This window comes from Zingiber officinale, chromosome 9B, assembly GCF_018446385.1.
Source record: "Zingiber officinale cultivar Zhangliang chromosome 9B, Zo_v1.1, whole genome shotgun sequence".
Taxonomy (NCBI): Eukaryota; Viridiplantae; Streptophyta; class Magnoliopsida; order Zingiberales; family Zingiberaceae; genus Zingiber; species Zingiber officinale.
In genome coordinates, this window is record NC_056003.1 from 20,417,823 (window position 1) to 20,435,099 (window position 17,277).

Genomic DNA, 17,277 nt, shown 5'->3' on the forward strand with positions numbered 1-17,277 from the left:
TTTTCGTAGTGGTTATTTCATGGCTGTTTTCTGTGGATTTGTTTAATACTTAAGTTTGCTAGGTCAACCTGATCGATTGGTCTAGATGATTTGATCGATCTGGATTTTTTTTTTATCGGGGTATTCAGTTCTTCGATTAATCTGATCGATCTGGAGACTTTTTATTTTTTTAAGCTAGCATTGGATATTCAATTTTGCGGATTGGCTAAACCTGAAAATGATCAATATAAATCTGAAAGTATATTAGTCATTCCACTGGATAAAAATACTTGGTAGCACGTCGTAATTAGAAATCGAATGGTTTTGAGAGAATGCATGAGTATCCAACTAATATATCATAGGTCGGTGGCATTCTTATGGAGCTAGTAATTTTTTGTTATGCTTTACTATTTGTACTAATGACTAATAATTATTGATGATTTAATTTCTCTCTAAAGAAAGATTGACGTGATTTAATTTCTCTCTAAAGAAAGATTGACGAGACAAACGAATCATCTTTACCACAGGAAGGTATCTTTATAAAATCTTGATTGAATGATGTGATGATTATCAATAAGGTCCATAAAATTGCCCCAGGGGTTGATTGAATTGGTTATCTAGAATTATCGAATGAAACAAGGGTAGATAAAATTAATAGAAATACTCTCTCATATAGTGTGGCATGCATAGTTTCTTGATTACCGCTATGTAAACAACTATGGGATCGAATGGGACATCCGAAATCAGCATATCATCTTTTATCATATCCATCCAGTTAAATTATTTTAATATTTTAAAGGTCGTAAAATTAGGCTTTAGATTTATTAACTAACTGTTAACCTTCGGGTTAAAAAATAAATAATAAACTGTCCGTATCTCTGCTCTCGCACGGACAAAGCATTGGATTGGACGCCATGAGCGGCACTCAACGTGAGTTTGTGGTGTGATATTTAGAATTAGATGCCCCCGTCCTCTATCTCCTCCGCTGCCAACGTGGAAGTCATTGAAAGAGAGTCGGCCTGTACAACCACGAAATTCCTGGTAAGTAATTGCTTTGACTGTCGCGCGTGAGCAACTGAAATCTTGTTATAATAGTAGAGAATCACACAGTGCAAAATTATGCCAACCACAGCGTGTCAAGTATGACCTATGGTCAAAGTTAGGCATGAAACTTCTGTGGGCACACACCCTGCGAGACAAGTCAAGCATGGCATGTGTGTTGGGCACGACTGAATGTACCAACCCTTCCATTTCGATGGCTAGATACCCTTTTTGAACAAAATCTAAGTCATGCCTAGCACAATCCATTTTTTATTGTAAGGCCGGTTTTGAGATATATCACCAAGGGTGATGACTTAGGCCCTCGATTTTTAAGAACCCCAAATTCAATATATATATATATATATATAATATAATATAATATAATATAATATGTATCAATTTTCTTTTTTTTAATTATTTTTTTTTTTAATATTTTGAATTTAAAAAATTCAACATTCCCTTATATAAAATTTTAGTATATAGATATATCCCCTAAACACATTACAATACTCAGTAAATATTTAAATTTATTTATTTTTAATTTTTCTTTTAACTAAACACTATAATCTAATTGGGAAGTCTGAACCCTAAAGGTAAAATTTTTAAAAAGAAAATTAACTTAAAAATTATAACTCAATTCGGAAATCTGAACTGTAGAAATAGAATTTTAAAAAAATATTATTTTTTTAATTCAAAATTAAAAAAAATAACAAAACATAGACATTTTGAATTAAAAAAATAATATTTCTTTATATAAGTAGCTAATATACTTTACGATATCCCTTTAACATATTACAATACTCCGTAAATACTTAAATTTATTTTTTTTTAACTAAATATTATAATCTAATTAGAAAATCTAAACCCTAGAGGTAAAATCTTTAAAAAAAGTAACTGGAAAATTATATCCCTATTAGGATGCCTAAACTCTACCAATAAAATCGTAAAAAATATATTTTATTTATTTTTTTAATCAAAATTAATATATTTTATTTATTTTTTTAATCAAAATAAAAAAAAAATCATGATATACTATGCGACGCGTACTGTACGCATCGCGCAGTATATATAATTGAATCTTTTTAAGAAACGTTGAATATATATTATTAAAATTTAAGAAAATACTTAAAAAATGAAAGGAAAAAAAGGAATGAGTAGCTTGTTTCCTTTCCCGGACAAAATTTTCTTTCCAAGGTAATACAGTAATATTGAACGTCTTTTACTTTGAACCTTTGAAGTAGTACCTTTTCATTCTTGCTTTGAACCTTTGAAGCAGCACCTTTGACCTTTAATCCTTGCTTTGAACCTTTGAAGCAGCAACTTTGATCCTTGCTTTGAACCTTTGAAGTAGCAATAAAGGTGCTGTGAAAAAAAACGAAGGAAGCTCCACTACTGTCTCTAGTTTCCTTTTTTTTTTATCCTTTACGAACTATTGTTTTGCAAAAATTTTCTGTCTATCTTCTTGATCGATCATGGTCATGTGATTTTATCCTCGCAACTGTAGGTCCGCACACTGCACGGCTGTAGTTTGTAGCCGGTAGGAGTCGAAGATCTTCTTGATTAAGAAAGTTGTCGATTTTGAAGGAGAAGAGTTATCGAACACAATTTCATCTAGGAAAAATCAGTTTGGATTTGTGTCTGAAAAATAAAAAACGTCAGCTTTTGAATCTGATCACTGTCAAGTGTCAACAGGATTTAAAGATCATTTTTGGGAATTTTCAGCCACAGTGGAGATGATTTACTAATTTTCTTTCTCCCTTTCATAGCTTTTGACTTTGGTTTCTGGATGATTGAGTCAGTGACTTATGTTTGAGTTCCTCTAGGGAAGAAGTGTTTCGATTTATGCTCGAAGAGTAAAACTATTGCGAGTTCCGTCTCTCAGTGATCCTTGCCTTAGATATGTTGTTCAGCTGGAAATTATTACAAAAGTGACATTTATCGATTGATTCAAGCACAAATCAGGTTTTAGTGCTCTTTTACTATTATTTTTACTACTTTTCTTTATTTCGTTGCTACTTGCTAGCTTTGTTGCTAGTTTTGTATGTTTTATTTTTACACTTAAAATTTGTATTACAAGCATGTTTTCAAAGAAATATCTATCTGGGAGTCAGAAAAGAAACAAAAGCAAAGGAGTAGAAGAGATTATTAAAACTCAAAAAGGTGCTCTTCATAAATTTTTAAAAACTAGCTCTTCAATTGAGGATTCAGTTAATGAATTACAAGAAGAAAATCAAGAACCAAATGATTATGCAATAGATGAGCACCAACTAAGTAATCAAGAAGAACTAAATGATTATGCAACAACTGAGTAATCAAGAAGAACTTAATAATCAAATAATCAATAAGCAGAAAGAATTGATAGAAAATGTGACAATAATCATGCAATAAATGAGCAAGAAGAATTGAAAGAAAATGATGATAATGATTTGAATGTAGAAGTTGGTAATATAATTGAGAATGAAAATGAGTTAGAGAAAACTGGTGATATTTTGGATATATATGATCCAAGATCTTGGGATAACATTGATAATAAAACAAGAGATCTTTTGGTAGAGAAAGGTCCTATAAGATAAAGTAATCTTAAGTTCACTGTAGATGAGTTTTCGATACATTTTTCATATTCTTATTACACAAGAAAATTACCAAATGGAGAAAATCAAGATAGAAAATGGCTTGTATACTCGAAAGATGCAAACAAAGTATATTGTTTTTGTTGCAAATTGTTTAAATCAGTGAAAAATAAAAGTTTGCTAGCAAATGAAGGTCTGAATGATTGGAAACATTTAAGTGATAGACTTAGACAACATGAGAATGGTATTGAGCATATTACTAACATGAGAACTTGGATTGATTTGGAAATTAGATTGAAAAAAAATGAAACAATTGACAAAGAGATCCAAGTGCAAATTAAAAAAGAGAAAGAACATTGGAAACTTGTTTAAGCTAGGATTATTTCTATTGTGAAATGTCTTGCTAAACGTAATTTGATTTTTCGTGGCGATAATGAAAAAATTTACCAAAGTAGTAATGGTAACTTTTTGGGGTTACTTGAATTAATTGTAGAATTTGATTTGGTAATGCAAGAGCATTTTAGACGCATTCAAAATAATGAGATTCATTATCATTACATTAGTCATAAGATTCAAAATGAGTTGATTTTTATATTAGGTTCTAAAGTCAGAAGTACTATAATTGAAAAAATAAAAGAGGCAAAATATTTTTCAGTAATACTTGATTGTACTTCAGATGCAAGTCACCATGAGCATTTTCTTAGCTTGTCCTATAAAAGTAAATGAGTATTTTATAGAGTTTTTAAAAGTGGATGATACATCTGGATTAGGACTTTTTAATGAATTATAATATGTTTTAGAAACCCTCGGACTTGATATTGATAATGTGAGGGGGCAAGATTATGATAATGGTTCTAATATGAAAGGTAAGAATCAAGGTGTACAAAAAAAGATTTCTTGAAATAAATCCAAGAGCATTTTATATGGTTCTAATATTGCTTGTCATTCTCTTAATTTAACAATTTATGATATGGCAAATTCTTGTGTTAAGGTTGTGTCATATTTTGGAGTTGTGCAACGCATGTATACTTTATTTGCTAGTTCTACAAAAAGGTGGAAGATTTTATAAGAACATGTAGATCAATTAACTCTAAAGTCATTGTCAACAACAAGATGGGAAAGTCATGTTAATAGTATCACAACCATAATAACTAAGCCAAATGAGATAAGAGAAGCTTTATATGAATTATCGAAAGTTAGTGAAGATGCTAAGACTAGGAGTGAGGTTGAATCTTTAGTAACACATGAACTTGAAAGTTTTGAATTTTTGTTGGGCATGATTATATGACATAACATTTTGAAAAAAAATTGAATTGATTAGTAAAAAGTTGCAATCTAAAGATATGCAAATTGATATTGTAATAAAGATTTTGAGAGGATTGATTTCTTATTTTGAAAGATATAGGGAGGAAGGTTTCTAATCTGCTATGACATTAGCAAAAGAGATTGCATCTAAAATGAAAATTAATCATATTTTTCCTCAAAAAAACGTACAATTCATAGAAAAAAATAATTCGATGAAAATTATCATGAAGAGATTTCACAATCTGCTGAAGAATTTTTAGGATTAATTATTTTATTGTTGTCGTTGATATTGCTATTTCCTCTTTAAAAAGTATATTTGAACAATTAAAAATCTTTGAAAACATTTTTGATTTTCTATTCAATCCTAAAAATTTTCTTTCAATGAATGATAATAGATTGTATGAGTGTTGTAATAATCTTCAAGTTGCTTTAAAATATAATGACAAATCTGATATTGATGCTGATGATTTATTTTCTGAATTGCAAGTACTACAAATATATTTACCAACAGAAACAAAGTCAGCTTTTGAAGTTCTTGAGTTTGTAAAAGTCTTATATTATTTTCCTAATATTTCCATTGCTTATAGAGTATTGTTAACTATACACATTACTATAGCATCAGCAGAAAAAAGTTTTTCTAAACCGAAATTGATAAAATCGTATTTGCGTTCAACTATGTCTCAAAACAGATTAAATGACTTGATAATTTTATGCATTGAAAATGAAGTGTTAGAAAAACTTGATTTGGAAGACCTTATTGATGATTTACTTCCCAAAATGTTGAAGATCTAGATTTTTTCAATGATTATTTAATACTTATTTTATTTTTATATTTGTAGGGACTGCACTTTTTGAAGAAACTTGGGAAATATATTTTGTATGGTGTTGTATTTTTTTGAAAAACTTTGAAAAATATATTTTGTATGGAATTCGTCATATTTTAAATAAAATATATTATTTTTTAAATTTTATTATTAAAATCAAATTGTGTGTTAGTAAAAAAAATTTATAGGATCACTTTTTCTCTTTTCGCCAAGGGCCCTCAAATGTCAAGATCAGCCCTGCTTATCGTGTCGTGTCATGCAAGTCTAGCTAATCTATAGGGCAACAAGGGCTTAGTCTCAAAACTTATGGACGCTCAAAAACTAATCTCTAAAAATAAAACACAATTTTATGTATATGCATAGTATGACATTTTACATTGGAATAAGATTTTAATTGTTACTGTTTAATATTTTTATTTATTTAGTTAAATAACATTTTTATTATATAAAATAAATATTTTTTTTTTAAAAAAAAATCATGTTAGGATACTCCAACCACATTATGGTTTCCCATTCTCCACGTGCCTAAGGATAGAGCTCATCCACAACCAACCTCATGATTACATATATAAAGATTCAAGATATAACATACATCAGGTCTATTTAACGAATCATCAAAGTTAACTAAGATTTTAAAAAATTTATAAAGATAAAATATAAGTACCAAACTATTGTCATACTACTATTTTTCAGGGATTTTTTTCTTGAAAAATTTCCACCAAACTCCCACAAATATCACTGCTAAAAGAACGATCCATTCATCACGTTACGATAAGCACTAAAACACAGCAAATGGAAAGACACTGATGATTAAGATAAAACAGATAAGAAACGGATGAATAGTACCTCGTTCCGGCAGCAATCAGTACAGAAAATGATTTAGCCAAAATTGAGGTTTGTAAACACTTTCCCCAGCCCTAGTATGTCGAATAATGATTAACCAAGAAGTCTAAACACGACAGAAAACTACCTCAAAGGCTCAATACTTTTTCCTCAATTGACAAACCTAGAAATGTCAGAAGCTGTCTGCTCTTCCTACGAAGCCATGCACCAGTTTAGCAGCATGCGTCTACTTCTTTTTCTTTGACTTGCTTGACAGTGATTGAGCATAAGCAGTTCCCTAAGCAACAAAAACGAAGTGAAAAGGGATCAGCAGATCAATGTGACGGATGAAGGTACAACTGTAGCTATTCACATATCAGAGGTCACAATCTAATTTTCATATAACTAAACCAGGATATAAATGAGCATCCTTCATTCGAGCAACTTAATAATATTTACCTTCAACCACTCATCCATATCCGCTTCCGTGGCTTTAGTACCCACTTCTACCTTGGTTGATCTCTTTGGTTTCTGGAGAAGGAAAAAAATTAATAACGTCCTCAACATAAACCAGTATGAGCATAATATATAAAAAGCATGCTATTCTAAAATCTGAAAATTACAAGGTCCTCTCAAAACATCTATCATCAAGGGACAGAAGGTTTTCTTCTTATTTGTTAGCAGACTGTCCATGTTCAAAATAGACTTTTTTAAAGAAAATTCATTTCATTCTTCTCTCTAAGATGGTTGTCTTTGTACCGCATCAGGCCTGAACTCATCTTGTTGAGAACATGTTTGCAATAGGAGAAAGAAGTACTTGATCAATAATGCAGTTGCAAGTCTTCTACCCTTGGATCTGATAGACCTACTGATCTTATATTCATGCTATGAACATGAGTTAGAAGACTGTTAAGAGGGCACTGTAGGAGGAAAGCTTTTCAAGCGCACTCTTTGAGGATTGAAATATAACCTATGTTTTTGAAAATCAGTCTAGATCAGCTAACTCAACAACCTAAACTAGGATGGAGGTCAACCCAATCTAGTTGGATCTATAAAGGCACTCTCTGATTGAACTGGAGTTCATGCCTGTGAAATGAGTGAATCATGACCAGAAGTGATGATTGTTTAAAACCCCTGGTCCAGGTTTAGAAACACTATGTGCCAGGATTAGAATGCAACCTACGTTTTTGGGAATCAGCGGATCAGCTGGCCCAACCACTTAAACTGGAACGGAAGTCAATCTGATCTAGTTGGATCAATAGAGGCACTCTAGTAGAACTGGACTTTGGACTTGTGCAATGGAACATCGTGTTCAATAGTAGCGACCATTTGATAACTCTCTAAAGACATCTATGGGTATATATCCATTTATGTAGCTCCTGAGTTTAAAGTTAATTCCTTTGCCAATTTTTATCTGCCAAAAGATTAATTGATTAATCATTATTATAAGAAATATATTGATGCACCTTATAGATTCAAAGATAACAAAAATAGAAAACACCTATCCATTCATTAGCCCTAAAATTGTCATGAGTTTTACGAAAGTATTTACATTCATTGTTAGTATGAGAAAAATTGACTAATGCGTGTTTATTCAATTTACCAATTTATTTAAACTTTAATTTAATTTTCAAATTAGGGTGTATACTAAATTACTGAGATATTCGAACCTCAATATTTGTGTGTTGACTTTGTCACAAGAGTCAAAAGAGTACCTCGACATAAAAATCAGAGGCAATGTTTTCTGATTTACTAGAAATGACGTCTACAGAAAAGAACAATAGCAAAGATTGCCTTACCAAGAAATAAAGCAAAAATGAAAGTAAAAATGAAGATCCATTAGTCTTACTCATAAAGAGGTCACCCACGAAAAGATACTGAAGAAAGCATATTTAATAACACTAATGAGTATTATATTATTCTTGGAAACGATGACTAAAGAAAAGTGCTGACAACTGACAAGGCTTAGTGTGAGTTAGGCTCTCAGATAGGAGAATGATGTTCAAAAAATTTGAGATCAATTTAGAAACTTGGATTGAAATTTGAGAGTTTAAAAATTCAATATATTTTTACAATTTTAAAAGTTGTTACAAGTTTGTTGTATTTTTTAAAGATAAAGTAAGCCTGCTAAAAGTTTATTATAAATTTTTAGAGATAAGATAGGAGTTTTTAGATGACTTGGACTTGTTTCAAAACTATAAAAAGGGTTAGGATCTTCTATAATGGATTATCTTCCAATTTAATGATTTCTCTCATTAAGTTTTGTTCAGAGCTTTTCCTGTGTAATTTTTCATGTTATATCAAATAAGATACATAATAATAATTGATCCTGTCCGTGCGACTCTATAATTGATTCATGTTATATCGAATAAGATTGAGAGCAATTAGGTGCAACTTCAATCCATGATAACATGAGAGAAAATAGGTTGAGATGATATATGCTAAAAGCCCAATAGATTTTAAAGAGAAAAGAGTTCTGTTAAAATGAAAGATGGAAAAAATAAAGGGAGATTAAAGAAAACATTAATAACTATAATAAAAATTATTTAAGAATTTTAAATATTCAAGTCAATAGAAAGATAAGATTCATGTAGCTGACCCTATATAATTAGTGGGCAAACACAAGTTGACAATGAGGAAGACAGAATATCATCAACCTCGTCCTCTATTTTATTTTATAGGAAGATAACTTAGGCAGCTAGAATAGTCAAATTGATAAAGTGGCATAGTCAATCAAGGGATTCAAATACTGTCAAATGATGATGTACCTTTGAGAACTGTTGAATTTGACCATATGCCCACAATCCTAGAAAGACGAGAAGAGCGACTCCAAGGGTCACAAGGAAAACCGACTCGATGGTTAAAAATCCTCCAGCTTCGACAACTTCAATCGTACCATTATAGAAAACATTCTGATATGGCTGCTGATCAATCTCATAGTCTATCCTTGCCACCAAGTCAAAAGAACCAGGCTGCACAAGAAACAAAGCATAAGATTCATAAAGAAATGAAATAAATTTCAGTATGCATTCATGTCATAAACTTCCCTTAAGTGCATTTTTCCTAACATCAGTATTTTTTCTCAAAAAGAAAAAAAAAGAATCTGACTTCTTGGCTGCACATGTAATCAATTTGTAAAGCTATGGAAAAAAGGTATACTTATGAAAACTACCTGTAGGTATTTGCTAACAGCAAACAAATAAGGGAAGGTAGCTTGAGCAGAAACAGGCACTGAGGCATTATAAAATTCCTGCATGAGAAAATAATTAGAATACTCATCGTGTACAGAACATCAATGTAAAGAAAAGAAACTATATGATTTAGAAAAATATAAACTTGAACATGCAGGATAAAATAGCATGAAAAAGCGCTTAGCAGTTTCAAGAAAAAAACAACTGCCAACCTTACTGAAGGATGGACACCATTACTAGCACAGAACAATGGCTCTTTAAGATGCTTTTATAATATTAGTAAGGTGTTCTAATAACTCTGCTAAGCTAACATAACAATTCAGTAACACATCAAGAAAAACCTTATTTATTCAATAAAATCCTACTCCAGAGTAAAGCAGATAGTTATCACAATTGAAAAATGTTGAACAATCTTTTTAATCAAAATTATTGAACAATTTAATTCACTGCTTACTGGAGCCCATATACAACCTGGCATACCAGGTGCTGTCATAAGTGTTGAACACCAAGAAGAATATTGATAAGTTCATTCATCAATTGAATTTATCATGAAAAAATACCTCATTGAAACCCTCTATTTTTTCCTCTGATTAGCAGGATGGAATTGATAGGGAATCGGATATTCTAGGGAATGAAATGAAATAGGAATGTAGTAGGAATATGTATGAATTTTCCACTCACTTATACATTTGATTTGCAGAAATTGTGTAATAGAGATGGAATAATCTCCACAAAGGTGACACATTCTTTCCGTCCTCTAACTGACACACAACATAGCATGAGACAACACAACAACACATGTCATGAAGCTCTAAAACAATGCTAACTCAGTTGAAGAATTTCCCGGATCCACATAAGGCTTTCGTAATGTGGTACGAGGTCAGCAATGACTCTGTGCAAGAGCCATGAAGATTTCACGTGGCAGAAATAACTTCTCTGTAAGATCCAGTGATGACAATAGCTTCAGGCAGCTTCTCTTACCATTGATTGTAATTTGTAAGCCTTCCATGGCATCTCGAAACAGTCAAATAGTTTATCTTCTTCCTCTTCCCTTTCCCCCTTCCCTTATTGTTTGGCATACCCACTCCACCAACACCGGCACTTACCTCTACACCTAGAAACTTGCTTTTGAATAGATTAAGTACAGTGTAATAACATAAATACTCTAGTGTTGATGGGTTAATAAATGGACTAGATAAAAAATAAAATGATTAAGGGGGAATAACATCCGTCAGAAATTGATATTCCAGGTCTGTTTTGTTATTTATGAAGATTAAAATAGCTATTCCTGAACATTAAAAATGCTGTCAGATTTATACATAAACAAAAGAATTTATTTCATGAACTAATCTAAGATGAAAAAAAATCTCAAAACCGAGTTTTAAAGAGGCCACTGGATGTCTCTAAAGAGACCTTAATAGTTCTATTTATAGACAGAACTATCATATCTACAAAAATCGATTAATGATGACAGAATGACAATTAAGAGGGCATTTAATAGATAAAATCCACATTAACCAACCTACATAAGAATATAAGATCTATAATTACTATTAGAAACTATATATGATCAAAACAAGCTAAACCAAAATGAGGATGTTCCATGACATAAAAAATTAAATACAATAATAGAAAGGCAAAGAAGACAACTATCTGATAACTTGTTAACTTCATCAGCACAGGATTGGTTTTTCCTTGGTTACAAAAGAACTGCAATACGAAGATTACCAGGTTTTAAATTTTTGTTACTATTTGACCCAATCATAATATCAACTCAATTTTTCACTTATGCAACAGTTGTAAGCACTTAGTCTAAGCATGTATCAGCTTCCACCAAACTGAGAGTTTTTTTAAATCAGAATTAACATATAGAAAAATCCCTGCAGTGAATCATACAATCACAATGAGGAGAAGAAAAAAGTGCATCATGAGGTAATAATCTGAGAAAAAAAAAGGGCACCCCGTGCACGAAGCTCCCATTATGCGGGGTCCTAGGGAAGAATCCATTGTACGCAATCTTATCTGCTTTTTGCAAGAGACTGTTTCCAGGATTCGAACCCGTGACCTTTAGGTCACAAAGCAACAACTTTACCGTTGTGATAAGGCGCTCCTTCAAAAATAATATGAGACCTAGACAAAAATTGAAGAGATGGAATAGAGTATACGCCATTCTTCAGTGTCATGGATAACCCATAACAGGATCAAATAGCTAAAAAAAATGTATTTGACAGGCATAGTACAGCAATAGTACTTTTAATTTGTAAAAAAAAACATGCATAGTCTGAGTGCATAATAGGTATCAATGGATACACACCTGCACAGTTAGATTCTGCACCAACATCCGATGATCAAATGGAAGATGAAGGCTAGCATGTATAGCAACCACATTAAGTGGTGATTCAACTGTATTTTCCAGAACAAAGCATCACATTAGATGCACATAATTCAACATCAACAATAAGAAGGCAAGTGTAGTGTGAAAAAACACCAAAAATTGCATAAAAAGGCAGATGTCAGTAAAAGCATAGCATATGAAAAGGTCATTAACATAAAATCAATATACCATCATACAGAACATAATTTCCATGCAGAAGACACAAATACAAGTAAAATTTAGAGAATTTTTTTATTATGCTTATGCTTAGATTCAGCAATTTCCCAAATGGATACTGTCTGGAAGTAGAAAAGTTTGTTATATATTAAAACTGTCAACATAGGCAATCCACAACAATCTTGGGAAATAAATCTATCACGTTAAAGAAATGGCAGAAGTAGATCTGTCAAAATAGGAAAACAATTTAGGGAAAGTGTGTTTATTAATTTAAATGAGTACGAGATATTCCTACTACTACATAATATGTTTGTAGGCATCACACAAGAATACACAACACAAGAAAGTAAAATAAATACTCATAGGACAAAAATAGAAAAGTTATTTACTATATTATGTTTAAATTTTAAAGTTGTTAGAAACCCACCATCATTATGTAAACCAACCAATAACTCAGCTTCTTCTCCAGCTGGTACTACTGCATGGAGACAAAGATAAATATATATGTTATAATGCTTCAAAACAACTACCATACCAATTACTTGTGTAATGATTGATCTTCACTAACTTAATACTTACATTTGCCAGCATTCTTTGGAAATACACAAACAGTATCCACTCCAGGAGCTGGACCAACATCACTAAAAACGTGGGTATCATCACCAACTATCCCAATATCACTTCCTTCAATAACTTCAGTTGCAGCAACATCTTCATCTGACTGGCATCGAACTGCCACAGTAAACACATAGTCAGTAAAAGATCTTCTAATGCCACACGTTTATCATACCTTCATAGAGAAAAAAAGTTAGCAAATAGAGTATATTAACAGGAAAATTTGTACCTCCTAATTTAGTCCAGAATTTTAATTGGTTAATAAACATTGTAAAAACTTTATATACGAACATTAAAGGTAAAAAATCAGAATCTGAGTTAGTTTCACACTGGGTGATCCTTGACCAGAAGAAAACCGATAAACTTAAAAACTCATTTCAGGGATGGAAGTCAAGAAAATTTGATTTAACTCTTTGCTCAATCCTTTCGGATCACTTCACAAATCTGTCATAGGATTTTGGTATAAAAGAAAATTCAAAACTTCATTCACATTTCCCTCGCAAGTGGCAGGCAATTAACCATTAAGAATAATCAAACTGTTACATTAGGAGAAAGGATTTTGCGAAATGTAATTTTAGAATTCATGAAAATCCAACAATTCCTAGTTTCACCGAAAACAATTATTTGATAACATGAGTGGGGCCATACTGATTAAAAAAAAAGTTTGTCATAGAAACACGGTTGGAAATCAGGTTAAAGATTGCATGTACAGATGCTGAGAAAAATTTTGCCCGAAGAATTTTCTGCTGGTGCTGGAAGTTCAAAGGGCGGCGTAGTAGAACCTTCAGTAATTCATCCAAAAAAAGGAAACCTTTCGTATCCCATTGTCTTATATTAAAAACAATAAAATAAAATAGATTTATTTTACTGTTTTTGTTGTTCCAATTTCAGTTCCAATCCTTCGATTTTGCAGTTTCTTTTATTGTATTCCGCACTCTTTACGTATCCTTTTCCCCTTAGAATCAATACATGAGTCATGGTGCCGAGAAAATGAAATAGATCTACGTAATGCCCAATTATACAGATCCAAAATCTCCATGAGCAGGAAACAACTACGATATCAAAATAGGTGCGCAGGCAAAAAAAAATATATAGCAACAATCAGCCCCCTAGGGTTCGATGAAGGTTTGCAACAGCTGATCGACAGGTTCAAGCTATCGGAGAAACCAAGAAGAAGGGTTGGATCGGGGATCGGGAAGAATATACCTTGAAGGAGAGGGGCCCCTACGAGTAGAAGCGCGAGTAGGACGGCGCAAACCCTTATCACCATGGCGGAGAGGAGATCGAAGAATCGCACAGCGACCGCTCGAAAGAAATAATAATTCACAGAAATGGAATGGGCAGTCAATGTTCGATCGGATCCAGCGTACAAATAACCGTGCGTGCCCTTTTTCACCCTGTGTGTGCGCTAAATCCTATCCATTCTATCCTGTAAATGGAATCGTACAATTCCAAAGGATATCCGTTCGATGGGACGCACTACGTCATCAGCACCTTCGAGACGCGAAGAGCGGAGATGTGGTTCAGTTTGTCTTGAACGCGGCTCCGATGAAAGACACGTCATCGACAGGGAGTGCGGAGCGGCGATAAAGTAAATTCTGCGGAGGACTCCAGGACCGTCATTCATTTTATTATTTTTATTGTTTTAGTTGACAATAGATACTTTATTTAAAGCCTATTGAATCAGAAAATGTTTATAATGGACGGCTAACGTTTAAGTTAATTATCCATTAAAAAAATCATCATAATGACAGAAAAACAAAAACAAAAAAAAAAGATAAATCACCGTTGATTTCGATTAACAAATGTAGGTTATCATAATTTTTATTATTATCATAATTACTTTTTTATTATTATTATTATTTTTATTATTTTCTTTTTTTCCTACTTTATCTTGCCTTCTTGCAACGGAAACATGTAAAAAGCTTTCCAAAAAAATATTGTTAGGCAAAATTTTAAAGATTACCTCTTATATATTATTTCCATTAAAAAGGATTGCTTTATTACAAATATTAAAATAATTGATCGAATTAAGATGTTTGGTTAATTTAAAATTTTGTTTTTAAAACAAAAAATTATATTATTTTGATTTACTGTTTATCAAATTTAAATTTAATAATAATAATAATAATAATAATAACGACTTATTTTTTATTATTTTTATTTTTGCCCCGATATTCTTCCTTTTGTCATTCTCCTCACTGAAACGTCCAAATCGAAATTCCAGAAACAAACAAAATTGCCCATTTGCCCGCAGGCCGCATCTGATGTAGAATACCAGCAGAAAAATTCCGGAGGCCGCACACCGTTCTCTCCTAAGCATGGATTATACTCCGTATTCTTAACATATATTTGTCGGAATTACAGGGAATTGCAAATCATAAAAATCCAATTTATACTTATCAATGACTTGATAATTTCATACACGAGTTGATCGCGACGAATCAAGTTTGTACCGCCGAGTAAACTGCACGGCAAATATGAAGAAACGAGGGGGAACAAAGGTGCCTCGCTTGGGCAAGATATTTGATTCGTCCCATGGGCACGCGCGTGAAAGATACTCTCCCCAAGGGCGGAACCAGGTTATAACTTACTCTGGCATGTAGCCTAGAGACTGACGATGTTAAATCTTAAATTTACAGTGAAAAATAAATGAAAAATATAAGAGAAAGAGGAATTAGCATAGGGTGACGGCATCGGAGTCGACGGTCATTGCTCACAATTTGGAATCAGCACGGATAGATCATCCAAGTTGGCTCCACCATTGACTCTCCCCATATATATTCATAACTTAAATGTTTGTAGCATTATCTTATTTTACTCCAATAAGTTAAATAATATGGGTTCGGGTGTCATTGTCTGGGGTTAGCATTCCGACTATGTGCTTTCAGTTGTGTACCTGCATTTACCTCCCTTCATATCCGTAGGACCGACTCTAGGGGGGCCGCTGATGCGACAGTTCCATATTTTTTTTTCAATAAGTTAAATATTTGGTATACATTATAAATTAACTATATAACTATGAAACTCACAATGCGAAGCTAAGTTAGACTAAAGGGTAGCATAATTGCAACAAATGGGATAAAGAGATCAATTCATGTTGAGTGCATATGTCCACTAGTAAAAAAAATCCCTTCCGCTCCAAAATAATTTGATGATCCACTATAAATTGATTTCATAATTTATCACTTTTCACACCATCAAACTTAATCACCTGTTACAATAATAAGACTCCGAACGTTAAACTAAATTCTGAAACTCCTTCCATTTACATTTCAAACGGTCGCGGTACATCATATTCACATCCATCATGAACAAATAGTGATTAATGATTAATTAGCGAATCACCCTCGACGGCTTGAAGAAAACCAGTTCCTGACAAAAAAAATTGTCAAGAAACGCATGATTTTAATTTTTTTTTTTCTTTAACAAGAAACTCCTCTGGTGCACATCAAACATGATCCAAGAGTCCTCGATCGATTCCTTCATTTCTGATCAAGTAGTTAGCCAGCGACAACTGCAGTAGCATCGGCCCTGAAGCAGTTCTTCTCCTCACAGTTAGAAGGAACACCGATCAAGGTCGGCTTCCTTTTCATAGGCAACGACGACGTCGACAATGGCGACGAGTTCACTCGATCGTTCTCGAGAGCTTCGTCCATGTCCATCTGCTCCCACCGGCATTCCCTGCTGCAGAAAGGAGTGTCCCCTCTGCAAAACAAAAAAGCACAATCCGAATATGTCACTCCTCGGCATATTAATTAATTAATTGATTAATTTCCCCAATCTCAGTATAGTCGATTGTTTGAGCGAACCTGTACATGAAGATGTCCTCGTTCCGGGCGATGGGCTTCTTGCAGAGGAAGCAGGCGTCGAGGAAGTGGTGGGGCCGGCGGGCGGCGGGGTGGTCGCGGAAGAACCTAAGGGACGACATGGTCTTGATGGTGAGCTTAGCTTTGGGATCTCTTTGTGGTTACTGAATGTCAGGTCAGTTCAGTTGTTGAAGGTAGAGGAGGAGCCAGGAGTAGCGAGTTATATGGCTGCAAAGGGAAGGAAACCCAGGGGTGGAAAAACTGGCAGGAAGCAAAATCTATTGGCTGGGCTTTGAAGGGCTTCACATTGTGCTTTTTTTTAATAAAATAAAAATGGATCCCTTCATAAATATTCATTGCACGTTTTGATGTCGCAAGCTGTTTTGCAAATCAAAACAAAGGGAAAAAAAAACCACTTTGGTCAAAATTCATCACACAGTGTGTGGATTTTGAAGTGATAAGTTAATTTGCAAATTAGATTGTGATGTCAGTTTGAACTTGTAAATATCTACAACCTCTAGTCAACTCAACTGGGCACCCCGATAAGAACCACATGAAAATTTATCTAGA

General features: G+C 33.0%; 2 protein-coding genes across 2 annotated transcripts; both read right to left on the reverse strand.

The window, feature by feature from the left end:
* Window positions 1–6,512: 6,512 nt before the first annotated feature.
* Window positions 6,513–14,263, reverse strand: LOC122024258 (translocon-associated protein subunit alpha-like). Its single transcript, XM_042582836.1, has 8 exons — window positions 14,105–14,263; window positions 12,863–13,015; window positions 12,711–12,761; window positions 12,047–12,135; window positions 9,714–9,791; window positions 9,310–9,513; window positions 7,001–7,072; window positions 6,513–6,839 (listed from the first exon to the last, which is right to left on the reverse strand). Exons 1-8 carry the CDS (start codon window positions 14,166–14,168, stop codon window positions 6,789–6,791), a joined length of 762 nt encoding a protein of 253 aa, XP_042438770.1. The 5' UTR covers window positions 14,169–14,263; the 3' UTR covers window positions 6,513–6,788.
* Window positions 14,264–16,048: 1,785 nt separating this feature from the next.
* Window positions 16,049–16,939, reverse strand: LOC122024498 (FCS-Like Zinc finger 2-like). Its single transcript, XM_042583139.1, has 2 exons — window positions 16,711–16,939; window positions 16,049–16,606 (listed from the first exon to the last, which is right to left on the reverse strand). The coding sequence occupies exons 1-2, from the start codon at window positions 16,827–16,829 to the stop codon at window positions 16,402–16,404; spliced, it is 324 nt and encodes a 107-aa protein (XP_042439073.1). The 5' UTR covers window positions 16,830–16,939; the 3' UTR covers window positions 16,049–16,401.
* Window positions 16,940–17,277: the final 338 nt, after the last annotated feature.

Coding starts and splice junctions, on each gene's coding strand:
- LOC122024258 (XM_042582836.1), bottom strand. CDS start 14,168: ATGGTGATAAGGGTTTGCGCCGTCCTACTCGCGCTTCTACTCGTAGGG. Junction 12,762..12,862: donor TCCAAAGAATGCTGGCAAAT/GTAAGTATTAAG, acceptor GTCTCCATGCAG/TAGTACCAGCTGGAGAAGAA. Junction 6,840..7,000: donor ATATGGATGAGTGGTTGAAG/GTAAATATTATT, acceptor TTTGTTGCTTAG/GGAACTGCTTATGCTCAATC.
- LOC122024498 (XM_042583139.1), bottom strand. CDS start 16,829: ATGTCGTCCCTTAGGTTCTTCCGCGACCACCCCGCCGCCCGCCGGCCC. Junction 16,607..16,710: donor GAGGACATCTTCATGTACAG/GTTCGCTCAAAC, acceptor TTTGTTTTGCAG/AGGGGACACTCCTTTCTGCA.